At 44.9% G+C, this 26,502-nt stretch overlaps 1 protein-coding gene across 4 annotated transcripts in view; it reads right to left on the bottom strand.

Moving 5' to 3' along the window:
• Positions 1-880: 880 nt before the first annotated feature.
• Positions 881-26,502, bottom strand: part of Nrg (Neuroglian) — a 46,118-nt gene continuing 20,496 nt past the window's right edge. For 2 of the 4 annotated variants that reach the window (XM_015186904.2, XM_001354290.4), the window contains exons 4-8: positions 7,711-10,524; positions 7,472-7,636; positions 7,030-7,407; positions 6,856-6,959; positions 881-2,981 (exon numbers count right to left, since the gene is read on the bottom strand). In XM_015186904.2, coding sequence (XP_015042390.2) covers positions 2,719-2,981; positions 6,856-6,959; positions 7,030-7,407; positions 7,472-7,636; positions 7,711-10,524 — 3,724 coding nt within the window. In that variant the 3' untranslated portion in view covers positions 881-2,718. Of the gene's footprint in view, positions 2,982-4,448; positions 5,318-6,021; positions 6,364-6,855; positions 6,960-7,029; positions 7,408-7,471; positions 7,637-7,710; positions 10,525-26,502 lie in introns of those variants that run through there. The other 2 variants (XR_004470718.1, XM_015186905.2) reach the window with 2 other exon arrangements.

Raw genomic sequence — 26,502 nt, 5'->3', positions numbered from 1 at the left:
ATTTTGAGTTTTCATTTGGGAAATCACAATATATATATGCAAAATCTTATACATCTCTCTATATATTGTATATATATATTCGAACATTAGATTTAGATCGTTGTCCTCTATACATGTAAATATATATTCATATATCCATATATTTAAATATGTGTACATATTGTAACGTGTATGTACGTGTATATAGCATATTTGTTTGTATGTATTGTATTATTTAGCTTTCTTTTTGTCCTCCTTTGCGTTCCTCCACAGCTCTTACTGCTCGGCTTTTCAGTGTGGGTGTGTGGGTGTGTGGGTGTGTGAGTGTGTGTGGGGGTGGTGGCGGGGGTGTTGTTGTTGATGTGGATTTTTGTGTGCGTGTGTGTGAGCTTCTTCCACTGCATGGCGTAACTTGAGAAGGTGGAGCATGCAACGAGCCAGGCTCCTCCTCTCTGTTTTAGTCCCCTACTTTGCTTCAGAGAGCCGATCGTCATCTACCTCAATCGTTGGGATATGCGTGGTGCAGGTGAATAGTGGGAATCGTTTTTCCGTCCCTCAGTTTTCTTTGGAGTTTGTTTGGGGGAGGGGAAACTTGTTTATTGTTCTCACTGAGTACACCCAAGTGGGTCAGCCTAAAGAATCGAGTATTCGATTGAAGACTATGCTCAAGCTGGGGTTATACGAGTTCATTAGTAGTTCATTAGATAGCTAATTGAAATAACAGCAAACAGAACGCAGTGCACGAAATAGATTAATTAAAAGAAACGACACATATGAGTACTCGTAGCTCTCAATATCATTTGCTTTCCTTAATGCTTTCCTTCCCCCTCTTCATAATATTCCAATCCGTTCCTATGATCTCTTCCCTTCGTTATTCATTTGTTTAAGTCTAGTGCAAAAATTTTACTAAGCAACCCTGTATGTTTATTAAAGACCAAAAAATATATGCTCGTATCCACTTAATGTACTTATCGTGTTATCTGGAGTGGGCAAACCAGTCAAAAATGCATGTAGTTGAAACGATTATACATATGTTATACTTTTGGGGTCACATGGGGGATCATACATATGTTTCATCTCTCTTGCGTGCGTTTTAGATATTATTCAATGCACAGGCTGGTTTGTACACTACAAAATATAGACGTCCAGGTCTATCTCCATACTGTGTTCTTAAAAAGTTCAATACATTTTACTCTTAAAGCGGCACATACAATTAAAACTGAGATTTAAATTAAAGAACATTTCTCATAAACAGAAAACAAATTTTTTAATGTTGTGTTTTATTGTGTTTGCTCTTTCCTTTTAGATGCTAATGCCACTTTGTGTGTGTTTAGCTAAAAAAAATATCATTGTGTTTATTATAGGTCCATCAGGATTTCGTGTTTCGTGTTTACAAGGAATTCAAAATCAGAAATTAAATTGTGGTTCCCAGCATAAAATAGCCCAATAGCACTATAAGCACTTAATATTGGGGAGCGTCAATTGGAGGCTCCTTTTTTCCATTAATATATATATATGCACTCATAAGTATATAACTGACTAATCAGGACCACGTTCAGTCAACTAATTCGTTAATTAACTAATTGCTTTACTTAAATAATTAATGGACAAATGATGAAAGGTTTTCGTTTCAATAATACACACAATTTGTCATTACACTATGGACGAAAATCGGAAACTTATACAATATTCGAATTGCCGATGAAAGGAATGTTTTCCTTTCCCTGGACTGAAGTGCTTGCATGAGGACCAAAGGAGCGGCCTCTTTGCTATCCTCGCAGCCCTATATTATCGGCTGACTCTCTTTGGATCCTCCAACTGTGGCTGCTCTTTGCCTCGCAGTCTTTTTTGTTGTTGTTTGAAAGTAACCATAATCCGTACTCAGGTTGGAAATTTTACTTGCTGAACACATGAATGTTGTTGGCTATAGTGCATACACATACATGTGTAAATATGTAAGTAATTGTATAGTAAAAATTATTGCAAAAATAGTAGAATTTGAACAAGGCAAATGGGTAGACTGACAGCTGACAGGTCTCAATGGATCTATACATTGGATTGCGAATGGGCTCCATAATTCAGTCAATCATTGTCTTTGGTACAAGCATGTGTATGTACATATGTATGCATGCATCTATGTACGGGTAGAAACCTGCTCCTTAGTTTTGATATCTGTTTGTCTCTGCTAGCCGGATCTACCGGTTCGCCTTGTCTTTGGTTTGGTTACAAAACTTGACTCATTTTCCATATATTCCACGCAGATACATAACGCGGATAGTTATAAATAAATTGCCATTGCAAACTAAACATACTTTCGAAAAAAAAGGTTCCCAAACAGGCATCACCGTGAATGGTTTTTCTGACAATAACGTTTATCCTCACTTTTTGTTCTTCTAATTTTTTTGTTTTTAGCTTACATATGTAAAAAAATGTTATGTAATTGTTTTGTTTTTTTAGCTTGGAAAAGGCGTTAGCTGTTTGCTAAAATATGAAATAAGCCAAAGGAAGCAAAATCAAATGCTTTCGAACTCTTAAATTTGTTGTTTTCTTTTCTTTTTTTTCATTTTGTGTTTGTTTTTGCTTGATATTTTAATATAGTTTTTGTTTTCTTATATTTTTTGCAGACACTTAAAGCAGTTTTCGTTTTACAAATACAATTACAAAAATGTTTTGGGGCATAGAATCAGTTGAAGAAAATCAAGAACTCTTAGGAAATTCATTCAGCTCCAGGCATGCCTCTTAGACGTATGTGGCTACCGCGGCAGTGTTGGTCGAGCCAGTTCCTCCATTGCTGGCTCCTGTCCCAGCTCCTCCTGCTACCGCTCCTGATCCCAATCCGGAGCCGTTGCTCCCGCCTGCGGCTGCTGCTGCGGCAGCACTTGTCTGGGGCGGCGCCTGTTGGTGCGCTGAGGCGGAGCTGTTAAGTGGCTGTGGACTGACTGGCGGCTGGAGCTTCCCGGGCACGTACTGGCCGATAAAAGAGCCATCTTCAGTGAATTGACCTGCGGCGAGAGAGCAACCCAGATAAACGAGATATTAATAATAGTAGTACTGACTCTTTCACTCTTTCAAAAACCTATAGTATTTGTACATAGACCATGTTAACCACAACCAACACCAGCGCGTGAGAGTTTTGATTAGTTTGTATTAGGAATTTATTTTGTATTTATTATTTAGATTTTATTTCTTTCTTGGTTTAGTTCAAAATTGTGTTGGTAGGTTATACATAATTGGATATCCCTGTTCCTGGTAGCGAGTAGGGCGGTGTGAGGGACAAGAAAAGGCTTCGTTAGTCTGGAATTTGTTAAGCTACAACTACTGTGAGGATCATTGGAGCTTCTTCATACATATCTACTACAATCATTAACAAGAACAAATTGCCTAATAAATAAATTATAATAAACATGCTTGGAAAATTACAAAACATTACCTTTCGGATTTGTCAGCTACAAAATGAAGATAAAAGTAAACACATAAAAAGAAAAAACCAATTCTTACAACACAACAAAACTGTCGATATTAGATTCTCATCGCTTAATGACAGCCACATATGTACCTATGTATTTACTGAACAATAAAAGTTGTTCCCACAACGACTTGTTTTCGACCGGTCATTCACATGCCAGCCATAAGATCCGGTAAATTCCAGCAAATGATGTTAAACTATTCCGTTGTGATAGCTTTTTGACTGAGAAACTACATAGTTTGCAGAGAAAAGGACCGACACTATTTGTACAAATAAGCGAAAAGGGCTTCCTTCTACAGGTTATACAACCTTATACAACTATTATCGATTGATTACAAAGTAGTCTTTTCGATCTAGCTTGACGATCTCTGTATAAGACTTGCGAGTCTAGGCATGGATCTACATATTTACATATGCTCCCGGAAGCTACCTATTACTTCTGGTCATGTACAATGTACACACTTCACAAAATACATGCTGCATATATAATATATTCTGCAGGTATATTTTAGGGTTGACATCGGGGGTTTCTTGTTTCGTTTATTATTATTCATTCAGTTTTCTTTATTTTTGTTGTTGTTCTTTCTAATTTAATATACATACATATATAAAAAATTATAATTCCATATAAATATGTAGTGTTCGTCCTCCATTCATTAATATTAAATAGCTCTACTACACAGAAAAAAAACATTATTTGTAATTCTTCTTCGGTTCTTGGATTCTTCAAATTTCTTCAAATTTTTCCAGAAAACAAACGCAAAGGAAACATTTTTTTACATTTTACCACACTATTACACTGTCAAAAATGAAGTAAAAAAAATTATAAAAAATGTTACACAAATTATAAAATAAAAACAAAATACAAAGTAAAGTTATGCAAAATAAACATCTACGCAAAAATTGTCTCTTTTTTTTTGTCCAAGGAGGGAGATAAACGGAAATTTTACATTACTGTTTATATAAAAAAATATTAAATTAAAACTTATTTACGTTTTATATTTATATATATATATATGCATTACATGTAAGAGAGCGAGACATAGATATACAGTTGCATACAGTGAGTGCATGGGACGCAGTGGAACAGAAAGAGATACCCATAGAGAGCAGGGGCAGAGGCAGACGGCGCAAATAGCGAATAAAATCGATCTTTTCTGACAGAATACAAAATGAGTTTAGTCGGTGGCCTCGGATTCGCATAAAAGTATATTAATTTGATTGCTTTTTCCTTCTCGTTCTACTTTTTACTTTCTCCTTCTCCCTTAAGGCGCTCCAGTTGGGCCAAATCATGGGTGATATTGCTGCTCTTTCATTATTTTCGCTTTTCTCTTTATTCGATTTATTTTTTCTGTATCTCTCATTTCCATTTCCATTTCTTCTCCTTTGTAATGTTTGTTTGTTTTTAAATAGCCTTTTGCTGCATCGATCATCATAATCGTCGTCGTTGTTGTTGTTTTTGTTGTAGTTGCTGTTGCTGTTGCTTTTGCGGTTGCTTTTTTCATCTTTTCGTTTGGCAGTAGAATTTGCTTTGCTTTTTACATTTTTTAACTTTAATATTAATATATAAAAGTTCGATCTATATATATATTTAAATTTCCACATCCTTTTGCACTTCGTTCAGAGAGAAACGATGGCCTCCCAGCATTTAATTGTGGTTCTTGGGCGGTGATTTTGTTCTTTTTTGGGGCTGTGTGTTGTGTGTGTTGTGTGTGGGTGTTGTGTGTGTTGTGTGGGTATGTGTGTCTGTGGAGGTGGGTTTTGGGACTCGGGTTTCGGTTTAGCTGCTGTGGCTGGTGTGGGGCCGCTGCTTACTTAATCAAAGCCCCTTGCGTCCATATTGGCCGATAAAAGATCCGTCTTCATTCATGCCTGGATATTCGATATTGGTTGTTGGTTGTTGTTCATTCATATTCATATTTAAACATTTTTTATAAATTTTGTGTGTGTGTGTTTGTGTAGTGTAAAGAGAAAGGTAAGAGAAATGATACATATGAAATAAAATTAAAAATCAAATAAGTATTGTGCAGTTAAAGAAATATATAAACATTTAACAAAGAACACAAAAAACAATTGGCAAACTTTAGCGACTGATGGATGATGCTCTGGAATGAAATGAAGTGGATTGGAGTGGAGTGGAGTGGAGTGAATCAGCAGCTGTGGCCAAGCCAGGTGCCACATGGATACATGGGTACATGGGTACATGGGTAGATGTTTCAGTGGGGAGCTTTGGAAAGGATGATCTCGGCGCGAGCAGAGAGGCAGCCGCAGAGAGGCAGTCCCTGCAGTTAGTATTAAACAAGAGAGCAAACGAAAACAGCGTGCAAGGGAAAGGATCAATGGAGATGCAGCGAAAGCGCACACCAACGCGTAACTGTCCCGCTCTCTTCTGCCCGAATTAGAGCATTTCCTTAAAAGGGAGCGAGAGAGCGATGGAGTGAGGGAAAGCGGAATGGGAGAACCTATTTCCGCTAATGGCAATGGCTTTTTGTGACGAAAGCGCATCAGGAAGCCGGCCGCAAAGAGAACAGAAAGTAAACAACATTACGAGTAAGCCCTTGGAAAGCTCTTCTGACCTGACAGATTGGACGGTGGATGGTGGATGGTGGATGACGATGTCGCCGCAACAGGAGGAGCACAGCACAAAGAGGCAACGAAAATGAGTCAAAACGGGGAGAGAGCGAGAGGACTCTCCTAGATTTTGCGGACGCCACCGCTGGCTATGCAGTGGTCGTAGGACGGTGGCGGTGGTGCTGGGGACGAGTGTGGCGACGGTGGCAACGGCAGCGATGGCTGGAACGATGTCGATGGCGACGGCTGCTGCAGTGCTGGACTGCTGGGGGACAACGGAGACTGCAAAAGTTTGCTGCTTCCCTTGCGGGCAGCGGCGGCGGCACGGGCGGCAGCGGTGGCCACAGCTGCTCAACATTGACCACAGTATCATCATCATCATCATCATCATCATCAATAAAATCAAAATCGTTGTAAAGAAATCAAGGCCATGAGAACACAAAATGGTCAAGATGATGTCAGATGTGTACGGGGGGATCATCTTAGCCCTAGAACGGCGCCGTCCTTATCAAAACTAAAAATATACACCCATATTCTCCGCTATATACAATAAGTATTTAATTGTAGGCCGTAAGCGTGCCCTGTCCATCCCTCGAATCGTATCCCATATAAGGATGTATAATTGGAAGTCTCAATTCAGAAGCAGATCGCTATATGTTGATATATGATCTTTCAAAGCTTTCTTTGAAGCAATGCGGTTCCGTTCTAGGCTTAAGATGAGGAGTAGGGGGTACAAAGAGATGTACAAAGGATGTATGTGTGTATGTATGTATGTAGGTGGTCAGGAAAACTCGGATTCGGATTCGGAATCGGAATCGACTCGACTCGACTCAACTAACCTGTGTCGCCATCGCCGTACTCGGCCATTGAATCGGTGTCGCTCTCCACTCCCGGTTTATTCGCTGAACTAACGGATTGGCGACCAGCGCTCTTGTTATCCAAACTGCGAACGGGATAAGTAATTATTATTAGAATGTGGATTGTGGCTTGTGGACTGTGGATGGGTCTCTTACGGTTGCGAGTACTCGTGGAAACCTCCTTCGTCGGGATAGTCGTGCCTTCCGTTGGCCAGTTCCCGGTCGTGAACATCGTACTTGCCGCCTCGGTTGCGACGAATGATGCAGATAATTATGAACAGGATGATGATGAAGGCCAGGGCCAGCATCATGCCGATGAACCAGCCGGCGTTGGCTACCGTTTCGTTGGGCACCATTATCGGTCCCTCTACGCTATTCGTGTCGATCTCCTGCGTGGCGCTTTCCGTGTAGTAATGTCCATCGACGGACACCACCCGGAACTCGTATGCGGTCTCTGGATCGAGACCGGCTATCTCCTGGAAGTCAGTCATTTTCTCCTCCTTTGCGTCGGACCATTGCGTCTCACCCTTGACCCTGTAATCGAATCAGGAGCTTGAGTTCATTTCTTTCGAGAGCACAGCGCGTGTCTTTACTGTACCTGTACTTGGTGAAGAAGTGAGTGCCCGCGTGTCCCTCGGTGCTCGGCTGCCAGTTGATGCGGAACTTGGCCTGTCCATTGTCCGACGGCAACTGCTCCCAGGCAAAGCTGGGCGTAGCTGGTGCCAAGTTGCTATCCCCCAGAGTGCTCTTCTCGATGTAGTGCCTGCAGGGATGTAGGGAAAGGAGTCATACTTTAGGATAGGATACTTTAACGTGCGTCTTGGGTCATATACTCACTCAGTTCCTTCGCCCATCTTGGTGGTAGCCGTAATGGAGATGCGGTACTTGGTCTTGGGCTTCAGGCCAGCCATCTTCATGCGCGTGATCCTCGGATCGGTGATATGGGGATCGTATTCGCGTCGCTCGCCCACAAAGCTGCCCTGGACCTCCTCATAGTAGATCTTGTAGCCGGTCAGTTTTCCGTTGGGATGCAGCGGCTTCTTCCAGGTAACCCAGAAAGCGGAGGAGCCCAGCGGATGAGCGTCCAGCGACTGCACAGGGGATGGCACACCCTCGGGCGTGTCGAAATCGATGACGGCACTGGGTGGGCCATTGAATCGTCCGTTGTAGGCCAGTATGCGGGCAAAGTTCTTCGAGTCTGGCTTGAATTGCGTGACCAGGGCCGTGTCTGTGTCGCCCTTAACATGGATCTCGCGCAGACCCTCTTCGCCCTCCTTTTCGGTCCAGGTCTGGATCTTGTAGCCCTTGAAGTGCCCGCGCACGGACTCCTCGCTGACGGGGGTCCAGGCAAGGTAGGCGCTCGTGGCCGTTGTAATCTGACGCATCGTGAAGTTGGTCGGCGCGTCCAGCGGACGGTCCTCCCCCGAGTAGCCAATGACCTCCTCGGCAGCCACGTTCGACTCGCCGCGCTCGTTGATGGCTACCACCTTGATGTGGTACTTGACGAATGTCGGTTGGTCGGTGATCACGATGTTGTTCTGGTGCCACTCGTTGATGTCCTTGTTCTCCCAGGCGGCTGCGGGAATGTCACGCTTCCAGCTAACGCGGTACTGGAACTTCGGGGCGTTGTGCTCGATCTCCGGCATGGGGGTCCACGAGATCACCAGGTTGTTGGGCTCCGTTCCCTGGCCCACAACGTTGTCCGGATTCTTGAAGGGCACGTCCGGCTGGGTAGTGCAGGACTCGCTATGGGCGGACGGCTGCGAGGCGCCGATTTTGTTGAAGGCGATCACGCGGAACGTGTAGTTGGCCCACGGAGACATCTGGACCACGAAGGAGAAGTCCGTGTTGGGCACCTTCTCGAAGGCCGTGTCCCACGAGGCGGGGGTGAATGAGGTGTTGAACTGGATCGTGTAGTGCAGGATGGGCGATCGGTTGTCGCCCTGCGGCTCCCACATGATCTCCGCCTTGTCCGCCTGGCAGGTTATGCCCGTCAGCTTGGGGGCGTTCGGCACGTCCTGGACGATCAGGTTCGCCTTCGCGGTGGCCTCGTCCAGTCGGGTGCGTGCCACACACGTGTATTCGCCGGAGTCCAGTTCCATCGTCTTGGCAATCGTCAGGCTGTTGTCGTTGGTCTTGACGAACCGCGGCTGCGCCTCAAAGTCGATCGGCTGTCCGTCCTTCCACCAGTCTATCTCGATCTCCAGATTTCCGTCGTGCGCCTCATTGCAGCGGAACGTGGCCGACTGTCCGGCGGCCACCTCGTAGTTCTGCGGCTCCTGGGTGATTCGCGTGTGCTCCATCACTGTCAGCGAGCCCTCGGCGGACTTGTTCCCGAACTTGTTCTCCGCATAGCACGTGTATTGCCCGGCGTCCGAGAAGGTCACGTCCAGGATCTGCAGATCCCCATTGGCCTGCACGATGTAGCGTCCTCCGGTCAGCCAGTTGGTGGCCCGCAGCCACCTCACCTGCGGCTTGGGGGCCCCGGTTACGCGGCAGCGCAGGGTCACGTTGCGTCCGTCGACGGTGGAGAGGGCGGTCGGCGGCTCCTCGATCTCTGGGGGCAGGGCCTGCACGTTGAGGAACACATCCTTGTAGACGTAGCCCAAGGAGTTGGTGGCGTTGCAGCCGTAGTTTCCCGTGTCGCTCTTTACCAGATTCACGATGCGAATGGTGTTGTCGGTGACGGTGCGCCTGGGATTGGGCGTGCTCTGCTCGATGGGCTTGCCGTTGTGGATCCAGCTAATCTTCGGCTCGGGGAAGCCAGCTGCCTCGCACTGGAAGACCACCTCCTCGTCCTCGGCGGCCGTCTTGAAGTCAGGTTCTACGGTGAAATAGGGGATGGCGTTCACCTCCAGGATGATGGAGAAGGACTGGGCGTTGCCCACGCCGTTAGACACGTCGCAGGTGTAGGTGCCGTTGTCGTCAAAGTTCGTCTGCCGTATGATCAGCGACTTGCCATAGTGGCCCTGCGTGATGCGGTCGCTCCACTGTATCCGGTGTCCATCCTTGCTCCACACGGTCTGGGGCAGCGGCGTGCCGCCGTAGATACAGAACAGCTCCATGCGCTTGCCGCGCAGCGCGAGGGACTGGCGACGGGAAACGTACTGCCTGATCGGCTGGTGCTTGTTTTGGGAGGCGCTGACGCCCATCTGCTTCACGTCCAGCAGGACCTTGTTGCCGATCTTGTACTCGCTGCGGAACACGGAGGTCGCGGAGCAGGCGTAGTAAAAGTCATCGCTGGCGTCGTCGCGGGTCACGTTCGAGAACCAGAGGTTGCCCTCCGGGTCGAGGGTCATGCGCGAGTTGTTAATCGACTTGATGCTGCCGTCGATCGACTGCTGCATCATCCAGTTGACCGTCGGACTGGGGAAGCCGTCTGGCGCCGCGCACTTCAGCATGAAGGGCTCCCCCTCCACTGCCACCACGGTCTTGGCCGCCTCGTCCTTGAACGCGTTCAGCTCAGCCTTCCGCACGTACACGGAGTTCGACGTGGCCGTCCCGAACTCGTTCGACGCAAAGCACTGGTAGTGGCCTCGGTCCTCGTCCTTCGGCGAGGTGATCACCAATGTGCCGCGTCCCGGCTGCCGCAGCATTCGGTCGTCGTACGCCTGCCAGTCGAACTTCTTGCCGTTCTTTATCCATGAGTATCTGGAATGATAGGATAGCGAATCACACATCAGACAGAGCGATCTTTTGTTGGGTTCAGTTTCAGCAGAGCTTCCTGTCTCAGAGATTCATTCAACACTATAGAGAAGACGCTGCCTTCTGCAAAGTAAATGGCCTCCAGCCCAGAGGCCCCTCCCGCAAAAGAAACACACGCAAAACTCCACGATTGGTTCCGCAAAAACCACGATTTGGATCAAATATGATCCAAATCGAAAGAACTTTGGAGTGCATGCATGAAAGTAATCTACTAGATTTGCAGGAAATATAATCGAGTTTCATCAGTAACTACAAATTCGATTCTCTGGGTGCAAGTATTTCCCAGGGAAATGTGAAATTTTGCATTCTGGGCGGAAGCTGTGGCTCACGATAAAATCAGAATCAAATTTCCCCATTGAGACGGTGCCCAGCGAGAGTTCCGTTGCTTTAAAGGAGACTCAAACACGGACGTTACCGACTTCGGTAAAGCATTCGACTCCGACAACCACTGCCTCCCTCATAGCACAGAGCGAGGGGTTTCTGACGGACACGGCTCAATCGACTCGGCTATTGAGGCTGATCAAGAGTATACATACATATATGGGATATGTTTTTATCCACTTCCACCACTCCTCCTGAGTACACTCCTTTTGAGTATCGGGCATAATTAATACGTGGAGCGCTATTTATCCCTCTCTACAATGCATAATGCCCGGGTGACGGTTTGCTAATCAGAGATTTATTCCAGACGGAATGGAATGTAATGATTCACCTACATATTTCCGTTAATTGTTCCTTATCAAATGACCAATTATGACATTTTATTCTCCGTCTGCTTTCCTCATCTCCCAATTCCCAATCCCAATCCCTGTCCCAGTCGCTGTCCCAGTCCCAGTCCCCGAGTTTTCCCCGTTTCCTGGACTGCCATTAGGCGGCTTTGCTGTCTAACAAGTTGCGTTTTTCTACATTTCATTTCGCTTAATCAACATTTCTCAGGCTCGGCTCAGGGGCCCCGGGACTCGGGCAAAAAGTGAAGAAAATTAAGACATTTTATGCACAAATTATGACGACTTAACTTGCTTAATTTCCAATTGCGAAAAATGTCGATTCCAGTGAGTGTCGGGCCTGGGGGAGAGACCGGGGGATAGGGAATGTGGCAGTTTCTGGCAGTCTGCTGCTTTTGTTTCCATCTCATTGCTCGAGTCGCGAGTAATTGAAATTAAGCGGCAAAAGGAAGTCGACGCCAGAAGAGCGCCAGCTCAAGTTCTCTCTGGGGTAGCTATGGCTTTGCCCGACTTTTGTACAGATACATATCCATACATATGTATGTACATATGTATATGTTGTGCATATTGACATACACACAAAGAAATATATGTGTGCAACACTCGAAAGCCGCAGTCAATTATAAGTATCAACGGACTGCTGCTTGAGCTTGTTAGGCATTGGAACAAGCTTTTCTCTTTTTGTTCTTTCTTTCAATTTTTCATCATTTTCAGACTTGAGCTATGCCCCCCCAGTGCCCACTCCTCCCTCCCCTCCTTTGGTTGGATCTTTTCGGGTTCGGGTTCGGGTTCGGGCTCACTCTTGGCTACAGGTCACGCCATAGGTCAATCATTTGAATTGTTTTTAAGTGTAGTTGTAAGTTGGAACTACCAAGGGAACTGAGCGACTGAGCGACTGAGCACTGCTGGAGGGCTGGTGGAGTGCTGCAGTACGGGGCAAGTAGGAGGGCAGCTATAGAAATGGAAAGACTGGCACAAGAGTTTGTTGAACGGCCACCATCCATCCATCCATCCATCCATCCATCCATCCATTCATCCTTCCGTCCGTCCATACACGCATATTTACGTGCATCCTGGCGAACTAGTTTTTGAGCCTGCTTATCGGCCCGGTCGGCCACGTGCATTTACCCAGGACCGGACAACATGTTTCGAATGACACATTAGGTCATCGCCTGGCCTGGCCTGGCCTGCCCTGCCCACCATACAGTCGCTGCTGAGTTGTTGGGCCACCCCAGCTCTTGACCAGCAGCACCTCTGCTGCTTGGGCAAGTCAATAAATTTCCGGCTAAGTAGCAGGCTGGCAGGAGGAGGAGGAGGAGGAGGAGGAGGAGGAGGAGGAGGAGGAGGAGGAGGAGGCAGGGAGGTCTGCCCTCCCTTCGGCAGACACCATCGAAGGCAGTCAAGCGGTCACCTGAAACAGTTACTCCAGACAACAGCTGCTCCGCACCCTCGTTCTTCGGTCCTCGCCCCTCGACCCTCGCCCCTCACCCTTCACCCCTCTTCCTGTACCGTATCAAATCTTATCTCCCTGTCTTTCCCTTCGAGCCCTCTTTTTTGCACGTCGAACGTTTTCTCTTTAAATTTCTTTCGATACATCCACAAGGTCCGGCCTTGTGGCCTTGTGGCCTTTCCTCAATCGAAAGATGACTAGCTGTAATTGTGCAGATCTGATGCCCTATGCAAACATACCGCTGACAGGATCTATCAGCCGTACTTCGGCACGATCGCACCCAAAGGAAATCCCTGAAAACAGATGTGTGGCTCTCAGTATATAGTATATATGCCCCCTAGCTCACTCCGCCGGGGGGCGCCACCTGACGAGGAAGAGATGGAGAGCCATCTCCAGAGAAGTATCAGAGAAGCCAGCCAGGGCAGTAATAATGATCTAAACTGATCCAATCATTCCCCATGATCCTGCGTGTTTGGTTCGCATCGGACTCCACGAACCTAATATACCTAATATACCCCTCTTATGCCACTCTTTGTGTACCGAGCATATGGTAATAAATGCATATGGAAACATTCTGTAAGAGTGTATGCGCCAAGAAGCGCCAAGAAGTGCCAGAACAAGTCTGATGAATCATCAGGAGCGCAGAGGGAGTGGGGAGTGGGGAGCAGAGAGAGAGAGAGAGAGAGAGAGAGTACTTTGCATATTAGGAAGGAGGCGTCTCTAAGGGGTCTGGCTGGAGCTGGTTTCCGCTGTGTTTTTGGGGTTGGAAAGCAACAAAATGCCATAGCATACTTTTTTGCGCGTTGCCCCGCTCCGTGGCCACGCCCACGCGGCGGCGTCTGCCCTAACCCAGTTATAGGTGGTATGTATGTATGTATCCACACGTACACATGTATACAGCGTACATGCCAGTGTGTGCGAGTGTTTGTGGTAGCGTTTGAAGTGCAATACATACATATGTACGTACCTGAATGAAAAGCAAAGAAAAGAAATGCCAAAACCGCATTTAGCCAGGAGGGAAGCAGGGGGACAAAAGGAGAGGTGTAGGCGTAGTGGCTGGGAGTGGCCTACACGATTTCATTCTGTCCTTTCCCTGATCAACAGGCTGGTCCGAGATTCACGTAGACTGGTCCATTCGTCCGTCGATCCATAGATCTGTCAAGCTTTTGGGCCCACTTTAGCCCCCTATTTGTAGATTTCAGAACCGTTTTGTGGAACTATTTCTGGGGTCTGTCGACAGTCAAATGTCAAAACTTAAAATGGCCCCTACCACGCCCCTCTTCGCTCCCGTCCGCGTTTGCAGTGGATACGAAACTGCAAACGGCTGTCGGCTGTGGGGGGGAAAGGGCACGGGAGCATTTACAAGCCTGTACAAGGGTTGGGCCTTCGGCTAATACCATCAACCCCCGAGATCTCCGGGCTGACTCTTGGGTGAAATGGAGAGGGGGGGGGGGGGGGGGGGGGCTCGAGGAACAGCAAAAAGCTTTTTTCGGCTACTGTTTCCAAGAGTGAAACAGAAAGAGAAGGGGGGGGGGGGGGGGGGAGGGATTGGATTGGATGGGAGGGAATAAGAAATCGTCCGCGTCATCCTCATTCGGTCTCGTGTTGACATTTTCGTGCATGTTCAAACGTGCAATGACTCCGAAAAAATAAGCTCTACAATGAAACGAAACGAAACGGACACCCACACCGACACCGACACCAACACCAACACCAACACCAGGACGATGAAGGGACGGGTCAGACCCCGGTCGGTGTCCCGGAAGCGTCGTCTCCAAGGCAAGGTAGTATCCACACACTAAGCACACACAACGTACGGAACGGGAAAATAGGACATGGAATGGCACGACCCAAGCAGAAAACAGAAAACAGAGCACACTTCTCATTAATGGCCGCAGAGCATGCAAACAAAGTTTTTATAGTTCGATGGAGCCCCACAATGGAGCAGAGCAGAGCAGCCATCGCACAGTGGTCTCCGTATCATGAATACCCTTTTTGAAATCTATGTAAATCAAGTCAACATAAATAGAATAAAATAAATGAAGGAAATTCAAATAAGTTACAGCTTTAAATGATTAAAAACAATTATAGATTTGAATCGTATGTTGGTATTGTCGGCATTTCGCCTTAATAAAGAGATCCGAGCTTGGGAGCAATCTATTCATTGAATCAGTATTTGCAGCCATTTGTGCTGCCTTCTAAGCATTTTAAATATCATTATCCTTATTTCGATACTTAACTCTCCTATCGGATGAATTGTACAACGCCCAGGATGTAAGTCCATTAGTTCATTGGCGGGGTCAAGTTCATACTTTCCTCATTTGTCAAAATTAATTGTATACCCAGATGACATGCATTGCAGCTCTGTTGAACAGAACCCCTGATCACCTAATCTCAGCAGTCGATTTCGCGTTGTTGTCAAATGCACTTGCCGCACTTCCTGCACTTCCTGCACTTCTTGGTTCCTCTACTGAAAGGCCCATTTTCGCACGGAGGTCTGGTTGAATTTGGGTTTTTCTGCGAAGAAGGGAGTACGAATTCGGCAATTCTCTGCAAATAATATATGAATATGAAGGCCGGATATAAGACTGAAGGAAAGAGTGGGGGCAGTCCAAGCTCAAAACGGCTTTCATGGACTTTCTGCTTCAAGCCCTTTTCCACAGCGGTAATCCGCGTTGGCTTCGCTTCAACTGAGATGTTTTCATCAACCGTAGTTTGAGCACACTTGAGGGTTACTTTTTGGCTACTTTTGCGAAAATATTTGCCTAAGGGCGCAACCACTGTGCATCGGAGCCCAGATGGTAGCAACCCGGGGCCTTGGGCTTGGGCATGGCAACAGTTGATGGATTAGTTTCCATGGAAAAAGCCAAGGGAGTAGATATGTATGCACGTACAAGTTGTCTGTGTGTAGTCGAGAGACCAAGGGACCAAGGGACCAAGGACCAAGGGACCATCGAGGGGAAATGTCCACCCGATGCTAATATACTATACAATGTAGACGGCAGATAAATAGATAAATGGTCTAGGGTCTCGGTAGTCGGTATTCGGTAGTCGGTATTCGGTATTCGGTATTCGGTATTCGGCACCCCATTCGACCATTAGTTGTATTATCATTGAATGCAAATGTATTATAGCTAATATTAAAAGAAAAGTAATAAGCTGCTAGCTGTGACTCCAAAAAAGACTATCTGCCAATTGACTTTGCATTGCCCTCTGGCGCTCCTTCTGTGAATGTGAGCCACATTGCGAGGTGAATGTCGAAAACAAAGTTCAAATACAACAGACAGAGGCGCAGCATCGGGGCATCGACGCGATGGGATGGGGCACACACAAGCAATCAAGTTACAGATAGACTGGAATTAGCTGAAGGAGAAGATCGGGAGCAAATTGCTCGTCGAAATCTCGCCTCCGAAATTTCGACTGTGTGCGGGTTGCACAAGTCCAAGTGGTGACCGTTCCCGTTCCCTTTTCCCTTCCAGAGACCACACTGCCACTCCGGTTAACATCACTAAATGGATGTCAAATGTCAGTTCGAATGGAAATACGACTTCAACTGCAATTACAGCACATTAGCGGCTTGCCAACGGCTTGCGTGGGGTGGGGGTAAGGAGTGATGAATATTTGTATAAAATATGAATTAATTAATAATTGCTGGAAATGCTTCCCAAAAGAGCTCACACCTCAACCGTATCGAGCGGACGCTCCGGAGTACTCCCGATCCTTCCCCAACTCCCCCGCTGATTAAGGGAATGTTTACATACATACATATGTACATACATACGTACATGCACGCACACAAACATACATACATATGTGAGTACATGCACGTAAAGTACTCGTAACAAAAATGATATAAATGATGGATGGTACGTATTTACATATGTACGTACATATGTACATATGTACGTATGCATGTCATTATATGTATGTCTAATACGAAAGATGAACGAAAGTTGACTTATGTATGAAATAACCACAACGTTTTTTCTTTTTCAACCTTTTAGATGTATAACCCCGTAGATGCATATGTATGTATGTATGTATGCATGCATGCATGTATGTATGTATGTACATGTACATATGTATGTACTGTAGGTACTCGTTCGTATGCATGAAAATGTACATATATACATATGTATAGAAATGCTGTTGCCATTGAATCGCCACTAGGCGGCAAAGGATTAGACGGGAGTAACAAACGCTTTTAGCTAAAACAAACAGGAGAGAAGAAGAGCAGGAGAGCTGCCACGTGCCACGTGCCACGAGGCTTACGAGGAAGAGACGCAACGCAATCCCCCAGAGTGGGTGTGGAAGAGTCCCATGGAGGATGGGCTGGGATGGGAATTGCGGGCGATGACTCATCCAGCCAGGCATAACTCCACTGACTGACTGAATCAAATGGGACCACAAGGAAGGAGGAGAAGGAGCTGGAACTCGAACTGGAACTGGAACTGGAGTGGCAGAAGTAGAAGTATAAGCCAGAAAAGGGGGAGCATAAAAACTCCGTACTTAACATCTGACACAAAGGCCGGGACCCAAACAGACGCCTACTAGAGGAGGCGCCCAAAAGGAGAGGGAGAGCACAGAGGACAGAGCTCAGAGCAGAGAGCTCAGAGCAGAGAGCAGAGAGCAGAGAAGTTCGCATCCAGCCGCTTGCTGAAGGGTTGCTGCACCGGCATTCCCATGCATGGGAGGCCGGTGCCACGAATGAATCGAATGAATGAATGAATGAATGAATGAATGGGCTGCAGCTTTGAATTTTTTGTAATGCTGCAACGGGAGCCACAAGAGCCCAAGGGATGGGAGATGGGAGAGGGGAGAGGAGTGGGTGAGTGCACAGAAGTCTAACGACATGCAAATATTGTCTGTGTGTGCTGTACATGTTTAAAAAGTCGTTTTTGGTTTTTGGTTTTTGGTTTCACGAGCCATAAAAGATGAGGAGATTGAGGAGTGTGATTTTTGCTCGGCGGAAGGATGGCTGGAGGCAGTGGCTCAGGGAGAGAGTAAGCGCCAGTCCAGAGATTTGGGACAGGAAGTGCACACAGATACACACTCGTACACCCAAGAGGCGCCAGCACGGATAAGCTCCAGTCTCGTTCCCAATTCTAGATTGCTTAGATTACGACATTTGAGGCTTGCTTTCAAATATTATATTTGTGTGTCCAGAGTGTTCTCTCAAAGTTGAGCATTTAAAAGCCAAATTGGTTTTTGGAATCAAATATGATTTCCCTCGTTACCTCAACGCACCCCACAGAGAACGTCCCCCTCTCGCGCACAAATCGATGGCCATTTTCGCGTAAGCTCTGGAAAGAGGGGAAATATTTCTGTTTCTAACAGCAGCCTGAGAGCAAAACATAGTAGATAGACGGACTGACAGACGGCGGCAGCCAGGGAAGTATTGTTCGAGCCGGAGAGGAATGGCTGTGCGGCTGTGTGCGGATACGGACAGACACCTGTGGGCAAAATGCGCACACCTGTCCCCGTAGCTGTATCTGTATCTGTAGCTGTATCTGTAGCTGTTCCTGTACCTGTACCTGCACCGGAAATGCCAAGATATGTTATATGTATGTACGTACATTTTTGGTTATGGCACAGACACATTCCATACTGGTAGCTGGGATGGGATGGGTGGTGGGGAGGGTAGAGTCCCTTCCGAAACATATTCCTATTCTAAGCATACAAAACGTAGTAATTAAAGCCACGAATTATGTACAAAGAACAGTTTGAAGAGGGGAAAAGAATGAAAACCCGTCTTGGCTCGTTTAATTATCATGTGCGTAATGTGCCCCACCAACCCATAAAAGGGTTAAAGAGCGCGCTGCGTCACATACACACACACACACACACACACACACACTCGTAAGCATTCGTTAGATGTCGCCAGCGATGACATCGAGCGGCAAAAGAACACACGAGCGGACGGGAGAGACAGAGAGGGGACGTGGGACGTGGGACTGGAAGTAGCCCGCGATCACGAATGCAGTGCGCAACGTGAGAACCTTTACGAAATTCAGAGAGAAAGCCTCTGCCCTACCGTTTGGCCAGTTTGGCCAGATTCTTCAGCTGAACTTTTTTTTCTGGAATACGTAGTATCTTAGTATCTGGGACGAGTATTAAGGCGGATCTTTACGTGGTTATCTGATTCGGGCATTTTATGATTGGGGATTTCGTGAGAGGAATTGGTTTTGTGCCGGTGGTGAAGAGAACACAACTTTTCATGACTGAAGTTCGCTATCCGTATGATATATGTATATACCCGTACATATGTATAAATATCAGAGGAATTTCATAATCTGGAAGATACATAAAGATGGACTTCTGTCCGGATATTATTTTCTAAATTTATTGAAAGTTGACTAATTTACCCAATGGACTGACATATAATTTCATGAACTTTGATGATTCTTGACAAATATTTTTCCCCAAACTATCTATAACATTTCAAACAATATAAAAATAATAAAAAACTCCGAAGATTGGCCAACCTTGGCAAATGGTATATTTTTTAAACATTATTAGCACGGATCCGCAGGGATTTAGTAAAAAAAAAAAAAATAAAATATTTTAGCATTTAATAACTTTGAAAATTAGCGCTCAATACTTAGTTTACTTAATATACACAATATACGTAATAGCACAAAAAAAGGTTGTAAAGATAGTCCTACCCAATTCGCAGAGTTGTGAAATTTCATACCCCAACCTCAAAAAGCACTTCTCCTTTTTGTATCGTTCAGCCAGGTCATGTCTAGGCTCGTATCCTTTCAGCCTTACAGCCACACGATCAATTATCATCATTGTCATTGATTCGGCGAATATAGGGCCCAGTTACTCAATTACTATTTTTTGTCACATTTTGTCGTGAAAATGCCCGCATGAACCACACTTAACGTTTCCTTTAGTTTCCCTTAGCCCAAGCCCAAGCCCAAGCCCAAGCCGAAAGATAATAAGAAGGAAGCCCTATTATTCGTTTTCATTCATGCTTTATTTTTTGCTGGCGCACTTCATCGATTTTCTCCGATTTAGCCGAATTAAATATGCCAGTGGAAAGACAGACAGACAGACAGACAGACAAATAGACAGACAGACAGACAGACAGTGTATAATATCCTCCCTTCTTGCCTTCTTCCCCTTCTCCTATCTAAAAGCGAATTATATGCGCAATAACGGAAACAAGCAGAGAAAGAGACAGAGGGAGAGGGAGAGAGAGAGAGAGAGAGAGAGAGAGAGAGAGAGAGAGAGAGAGAGAGAGAGAGAGAGACGGGCATAGGGACACAGACGGAAGCCCAACTAATGACAAAATGGCAAAACTGAGACAACAACGTCAACAGACCCCCACCACCATTGCGTCTGCAGTTTGGCCAAAGTTTGATTGATGATTGATACGCATGAATCATGTCGCTTTGGTGGGGGCCCAAGTTTTTGGGTGGAGCGGAAGCAGAGTGCTTTCCGGAGACGGGAGTCGCCTGTGCAGCAAGGCGCCCTTTTGCAGGCGCAGAGGTTTCAATCACAGACTACTCTAGAATTGAATTTCGCTGTCTATCGCTTCTTCTGGTAACGAAGGGGAGGCCAGCGAAGCGAAGAGTCGGAATCGGAATCGGAATGGCTGGGGGAGTTGAGTGGGGGAAAGAGGGACACTCTCTTTGAGAGTAGAGAAAATAAAATTCAAGGACAGCAGCAGCCTCAGTTTAAAAGGACTCGGACTAATGTGGTGTAAAAAATCAATAAGATACCCCCCAGCGCCATTCGTTGGGCCACTCTCTCAGCATGAGTGCGTACATACATACATATATACATAGATACATACATATGTATATGATATGTATGTATTCGCTTCGTGGTTTGATGTAGTGCGGAGTGCGTATGGAGACACACAGGCATTGTCTGCTTTCAGTCGTATGCGTATGTAGGCGGGTGCATGTATTGGTCGATTCAAATGAAATTAATCAGTTTGGGTATGGAATGGTGGAGCCCGCTCTCTCATATTGGGATTAGTATACTCAATATATGTACATATGTACATACTTATGAGCGTACCAACAGATGTACATACATATGTACAGTCAAGGAAAAAAGTCAACATACAGCACCGATTTTTCAATATTTCGGGTTTTCGCAATGAAAATTAAAAAAGTTGGTATGCCATTATTTAGGACACTTAAAGTTATTATTATTTCAGAAAAAAAACTTAAACAAAAATGATGTATACTAAAGTTACAACGAAAAAACATAAAATGTTCACGGAAAAAAGTGTACATACAGCGTGGGAATTCCCTTTAATAATTCAAGAAATAGAAGGTAAAAAAGGGAAATCCCCGACTATTTTGACGCCTAGCTTCATTGCGTATCAAGTGTGTTTACTGGCTGGAAAAAATTATTATTGCTACTCTTTTTTTGGGGAAAAAAATGGAAAAAAGGAAGGAAATACAATCTTCTGTTCGCAATTTAATTATTAGCCTTCGTAATGATAATAAATCATATGGCGAAATCGCGGATATAGTTAAATTAAGTCGATCCACAGTCCAGACCATCATTCGCAACAACAACAACAACAATTCCACGGAAAATAAGATGAGATCTGGAAGGCCAAAAAAGCTATCGAGTCGCGACGAGAGAAGCATCCTCAAGGAAGTTAATAAAAATCCAAAAATAAGTGCTCCAAAATTGGCGGAACGCATCGAAAAGTGTTCAGGAGTCATTGTGCACCCAAAAACAATTGCCAATTTTTTGCACAAGGATGGTTTCAAGAGCCGAGTTCCACGAAAGAAACCATTGATTTCAGAAAAGAATCGGATTTTGCGCCTGGAATTCGCCAAAGCGCACTTAAATAAGGATTTAAACTTCTGGAAAAGCGTTTTATTTACAGATGAAAGTAAATACAATATTTTCGGAAGTGATGGCCGTTCCAGAGTTTGGAGAAAGACAAACACCGCTCTTGACCCTATAAACATGATACCCACCGTCAAGCATGGAGGTGGTAGTGTAATGGTTTGGGGCGCTATGGCGTCGCCTGGAGTAGGTAATTTGGTGTTTGTGGAAGGGAATATGGATCGCTTCCAGTACAAGAAGATATTGGAAGAAAATTTGAAAGCATCGGTGGATACATTGAGCCTGGGAAGCAGTTGGATCTTCCAACAGGACAACGATCCAAAGCACACCGCACATGTTGTGCGTGATTGGTTGCTGTATTATGCCCCAAGACAGCTTCATTCACCACCCCAATCGCCAGACCTTAACCCAATCGAACATCTTTGGGACATTTTAGAAAGATTGGTTCGGAAATATAACATCAGCAGTCGGGAAAGCCTCAAAACCGCCCTCATTCGAGCTTGGGCCGAAGTTCCGCCCACAACAACCGAAAATTTGGTGGCTTCGATGCCCCGACGACTACAGGCTGTAATAGATGCCAATGGTGGACCAACCAAATATTAAAAGTATAAAAAGTATTAATATTAAGATGTCTTTGAGACTATAATACAAAAGCATTGAGGCTGTATGTACACTTTTTTCCGTGAACATTTTATGTTTTTTTGTTGTAACTTTAGTATACATAATTTTTGTTTAAGTTTTTTTTCTGAAATAATAATAACTTTAAGTGTCCTAAATAATGGCATACCAACTTTTTTAATTTTCATTGCGAAAACCCGAAATATTGAAAAATCGGTGCTGTATGTTGACTTTTTTCCTTGACTGTACATAGTCTGTAAATGAAGAAAATATTTGATAGGAAAGGAATTTACTCAATTAAAGCGCCAAAATATGTAGCATTTATTTCAAAACAAAAGAAATTCCATACTTTTAAAATTGTATCAAAAGTTGTAGGTCTTCCACACACACACCGCACAAATAGAGATAGGAAGAGACAGGGTAAAGGAAAAACTAGTTTCTTAAAAGTTCAATCGCAACTAACAAACAACTTCATGCTACATCAGTCGTAGAAACAGACAGACAGACAGACATACAAACAAATGCAAAGCCTATAAAAAACGAAAGCCATGAAAACGTGCTCTCATGCCCAGTCAAGGGCACCCGAAGAGGCAGACAGAAGTGAAGACACAGCAACAGCGAAAAACGAGGGGGGAACGTTGTGAGCTGCGGCAAAGGCCGCGGCTCTACTTTATAACCGGTACTCAGTCAGTATATTATGTGACCTTATGATGAATTTTATACAATATATATTTCATATGTCGTTTGGTATCACTGTTCGCAAAACACGGTTCGATTTTTGTACAAAAAAAATCATAAAAATCGTTCGAACCGTTTGGGAGATTTGTACATATCAGATTATAAATATATACATATATATATATATATATTATTTACATATCCCTTTTTATATTCTAGTACCAGCACCAGCCTTTTTTCTCTCGCCAGAGGGCGCACACTGTACAACGAAGAGTGTGGGAGAGAGTCAGAGAATGAATTCAACTCAATTTATTTATTCTGGCTACAATAATGATCCCATCTTGTTCAGATTCTGCAGTTTGGTAGATATGGTAATTTTCTACGATTCTGCGTTTCGGGTTTCCAATTTCGGTTATTCATCATTTTGGATGCCACAGATTTTCGTTCTCTGTTAGGGGAGGATGCCGGCGGGGTACAATTTTGAAATACACTTGTAACAGTGTGATATCACAAGATACTGGTTGCTCTTGCTCCTATAGTCTTTGGCTATTGATGCTGATCAAGAATGTATATGCTTATGTATGTATGTATGTATATTTGTATTTTTCCAAAAATCGAATATACCCGTATACTCTTCGAGTACCGGGTATTAAAAGGGAGAAAACTTGCGCTATTGGGGGTTGTACATATGTATGTACATATGTATGTATGTATGCATGTAGTATATGAGAAAGATGTTGCGCTTACTACTGAGTTTTGAACTAGTTCGATTGAACATCCAGTCTTTGATTGGAACCGTTGAACTGGTTCCACTTGAAAGAGGGAAAGTAATACGCAACGATGCCCCCGCGAGAAACGCGGAAATTCTTAAGACTGTAGGAGAGACAGAAAGTGAGGGTTTTCGATTCAGGCAACAACCATTCGCATTAATCATCCTACGATACACCAGTAGGTGTTTATCTGCGTTTGTTCGTGTGAGGCAGCAGAGGCAGAACTTAGTTTCTTAGTGTTTCCTACTGATTTAATCCCCAACGATCCATACTTCTTGGATGCAAATGACACTCATTTAGGGTTACAGCCACGTCCACGTCCACCCGCAGATGAAAATCTGAATGACTCACACTGCAGCAACCTACGGAACTACTACTACTACTACTTCAACTACTACGAGAGAGAAATAAAGAGATAGAGAGAGAGATAGAGAACAAATAACATCATTAGTATCGGTGGGCTAAAAAAAAGTAACGTAAAAAGAGCTAAATATCATCATCATTCTCATGATTTTGTTGTTGCTTTGGGTTGAAAGTTAAAAATAACTCTGCACGCATTGCTTTGTACATTTGCAGCAGCAATGGCAGTGCCAGTGGCAGAGGCAGAGGCAGTGGCAGAGGCAGTGGCAGAGGCAGAGGCAGCGTTGCAGCAGAGGTGGGAAAAGGCAGCCACCGACAACAATAAAAGTATGTCACGCTGAACCACAGAGGCGTATACCGTATACATACTCGTACATAAGAGGAGAGAGAGAAATAGAGAGAGAGGGAGAGAGAGAGAGCGATGTGCTTGAAAAGCTTTTGAGCGGAGAACAGAGAGGGAGAGAAGAGAACTAAGCGCGACTTTGACGGAGCACTGCTGATGTAAGCCCCACTGTTACCACATTACCTGCCTTACCGACTGCTCTGCTCTGCTTTGCTCTCTTCGGCGGAAGATATTTGGTGTTTTTTTTTTACCCGATACTCAAAGGCAGTATTGGGGTGTATTAGGTTTGTGGTGAAAATGGATGTAGCGCCCAGAAGGAAGCGTTTCCGACCACATAAAGTGTATATATTCTTGATCAGCCTCAATTGCCGAGTCGATTGATCCACGTCTGTCTGTCCGTCCCGATGAGCGCCTAGATCTCAGAGACTATAAGAGCTGGAGAAACCATATTTTGTATCCAGACTCTTGGGATCACGACGCACAACGTTCCCGCTTGTTTTTTTTTTTTTTGTTTTGAGTGAAATGCCTATTACAAACATTGCCAAATATATAGAGAGATTGTAAGTTTTTATGTATGCATGTACATATGTACATATGTATGTATCGAAATCCTTGGATTAAAACGTGTAGCTGTGACTGCTTAATTTTCGGTAAAATGCCAAAACTCTAGATGGTATTACGTAATGCTCGGGGCTTGGCTCATTTTAGGTGTAGATCTGTTTATTTTTCTTGCTTCGTTAATATTCTCAGCGTGCTTGACCATCCAGTCAAACAGGTTTCATAGTGGTTGCCCCCCTACCCGCCCCCGCACCCGAACCGCTGCTCCTGATCCTCTCTTTACCTCAGTCTACCACTACCTGTGTGTCCATCCCAGCGCACATGTGCCCGTTCTTCCGTTCCCGTAAGAGAGTACTCTTGTCCAGCTAAATTAACCACTTGCTGCCTTCCATCCGAAGAGAGCGGAGTGTACGCGGGAGAAACGCACACATTTCCCACTATTAACCCATTTCAGACCTACATACATACATACAGACATATGTACATACATATGTATGTATGGATGGTAGTGTAAAAATAAAACAACAGCATTTTCTCATGTTTCCCCATTATCATGTTCTGGTTCTGCTGCTGCTGCTGCTGCTGCTGCTGCGTTTTCCTCTGCTTTCTTCTACACCTCACACATTGCCAACTTCTGTGCCTGTGTCGCTGCTGGTGACGGTAGCAGCGCCTGTCTGGCCTGGCATTTGGCCATCTGTTGCTGCTGCTGCTGCTGACGATGCGACGCCCGCTATTACAGCAGAGCTGCTGCCGAGGCGCTTCGTCTGACACTACTCTCTGCCTCTTTCTGCCTGTATGACAGTTTCTCGACAGAGAGCTGGAGGGAAATATTCGACATTGAGCATTCGAATAAATACATGTATGTCAAGACTACTCCTTTCTTCGCTATTCTATTCTCTATTTTATTTCTTCTTCGGAAGGATTGCCTATCCGAGCAGTATGACGCGACAGATCGATTGATTATCTGCTAATCTCTCCCAGCTCCGAAGTGAGGTTTACTTTGACATAATGTATGTACATAGGGTACATGCTTATGTTTAAAACAATGCTCTAAATCTCCGAAATGTGGGGCTATTTAGTTCGCCTTCAGTACAGCTTAAAGCGAGTGTCATAGAAGCAGCTCCGATGGGAAAACCATCCCATGTTTTCACATTTTCCCTCGTAAACATTTCAGAGACGCTTTATAAATATTTTCATGGCTCGTCACGCCGCTTTTCTTTTGCCCCGACGCCACATCTTCTCGCCACATCCACATCCACATTTAGTCATTCTTTCATTTTATTTTGACAATGAGGTCATCACTTGATGTCCAGAATATAGTAGACAAATATGTGTGCACATACATACATACATACATACATATGTATGTACGTACGAATAACTTTGAATTCCGCATTTCAAACGGTGATGTAGATGGAGATGACTCAATGCAATGAATGGACCCAAGTGCACGGCCAAAACTCAAAGTCAAAGTAAAAAAGTACAAAAAGTACAACAAATCAGAAAGAAACGAAACGAAACTAATCGTAGCGCGGCGGCGACGAAACGTGTTTTATTTGAGTTTAGGAAACAGGTTCAAATTGGCCGCATAAACAT

Source organism: Drosophila pseudoobscura, chromosome X (assembly GCF_009870125.1).
Source record: "Drosophila pseudoobscura strain MV-25-SWS-2005 chromosome X, UCI_Dpse_MV25, whole genome shotgun sequence".
NCBI classification, from domain to species: domain Eukaryota; kingdom Metazoa; phylum Arthropoda; class Insecta; order Diptera; family Drosophilidae; genus Drosophila; species Drosophila pseudoobscura.
Note: the sequence above shows the minus strand (reverse complement) of the source record. Positions and strands in the feature narration are given on the sequence as shown.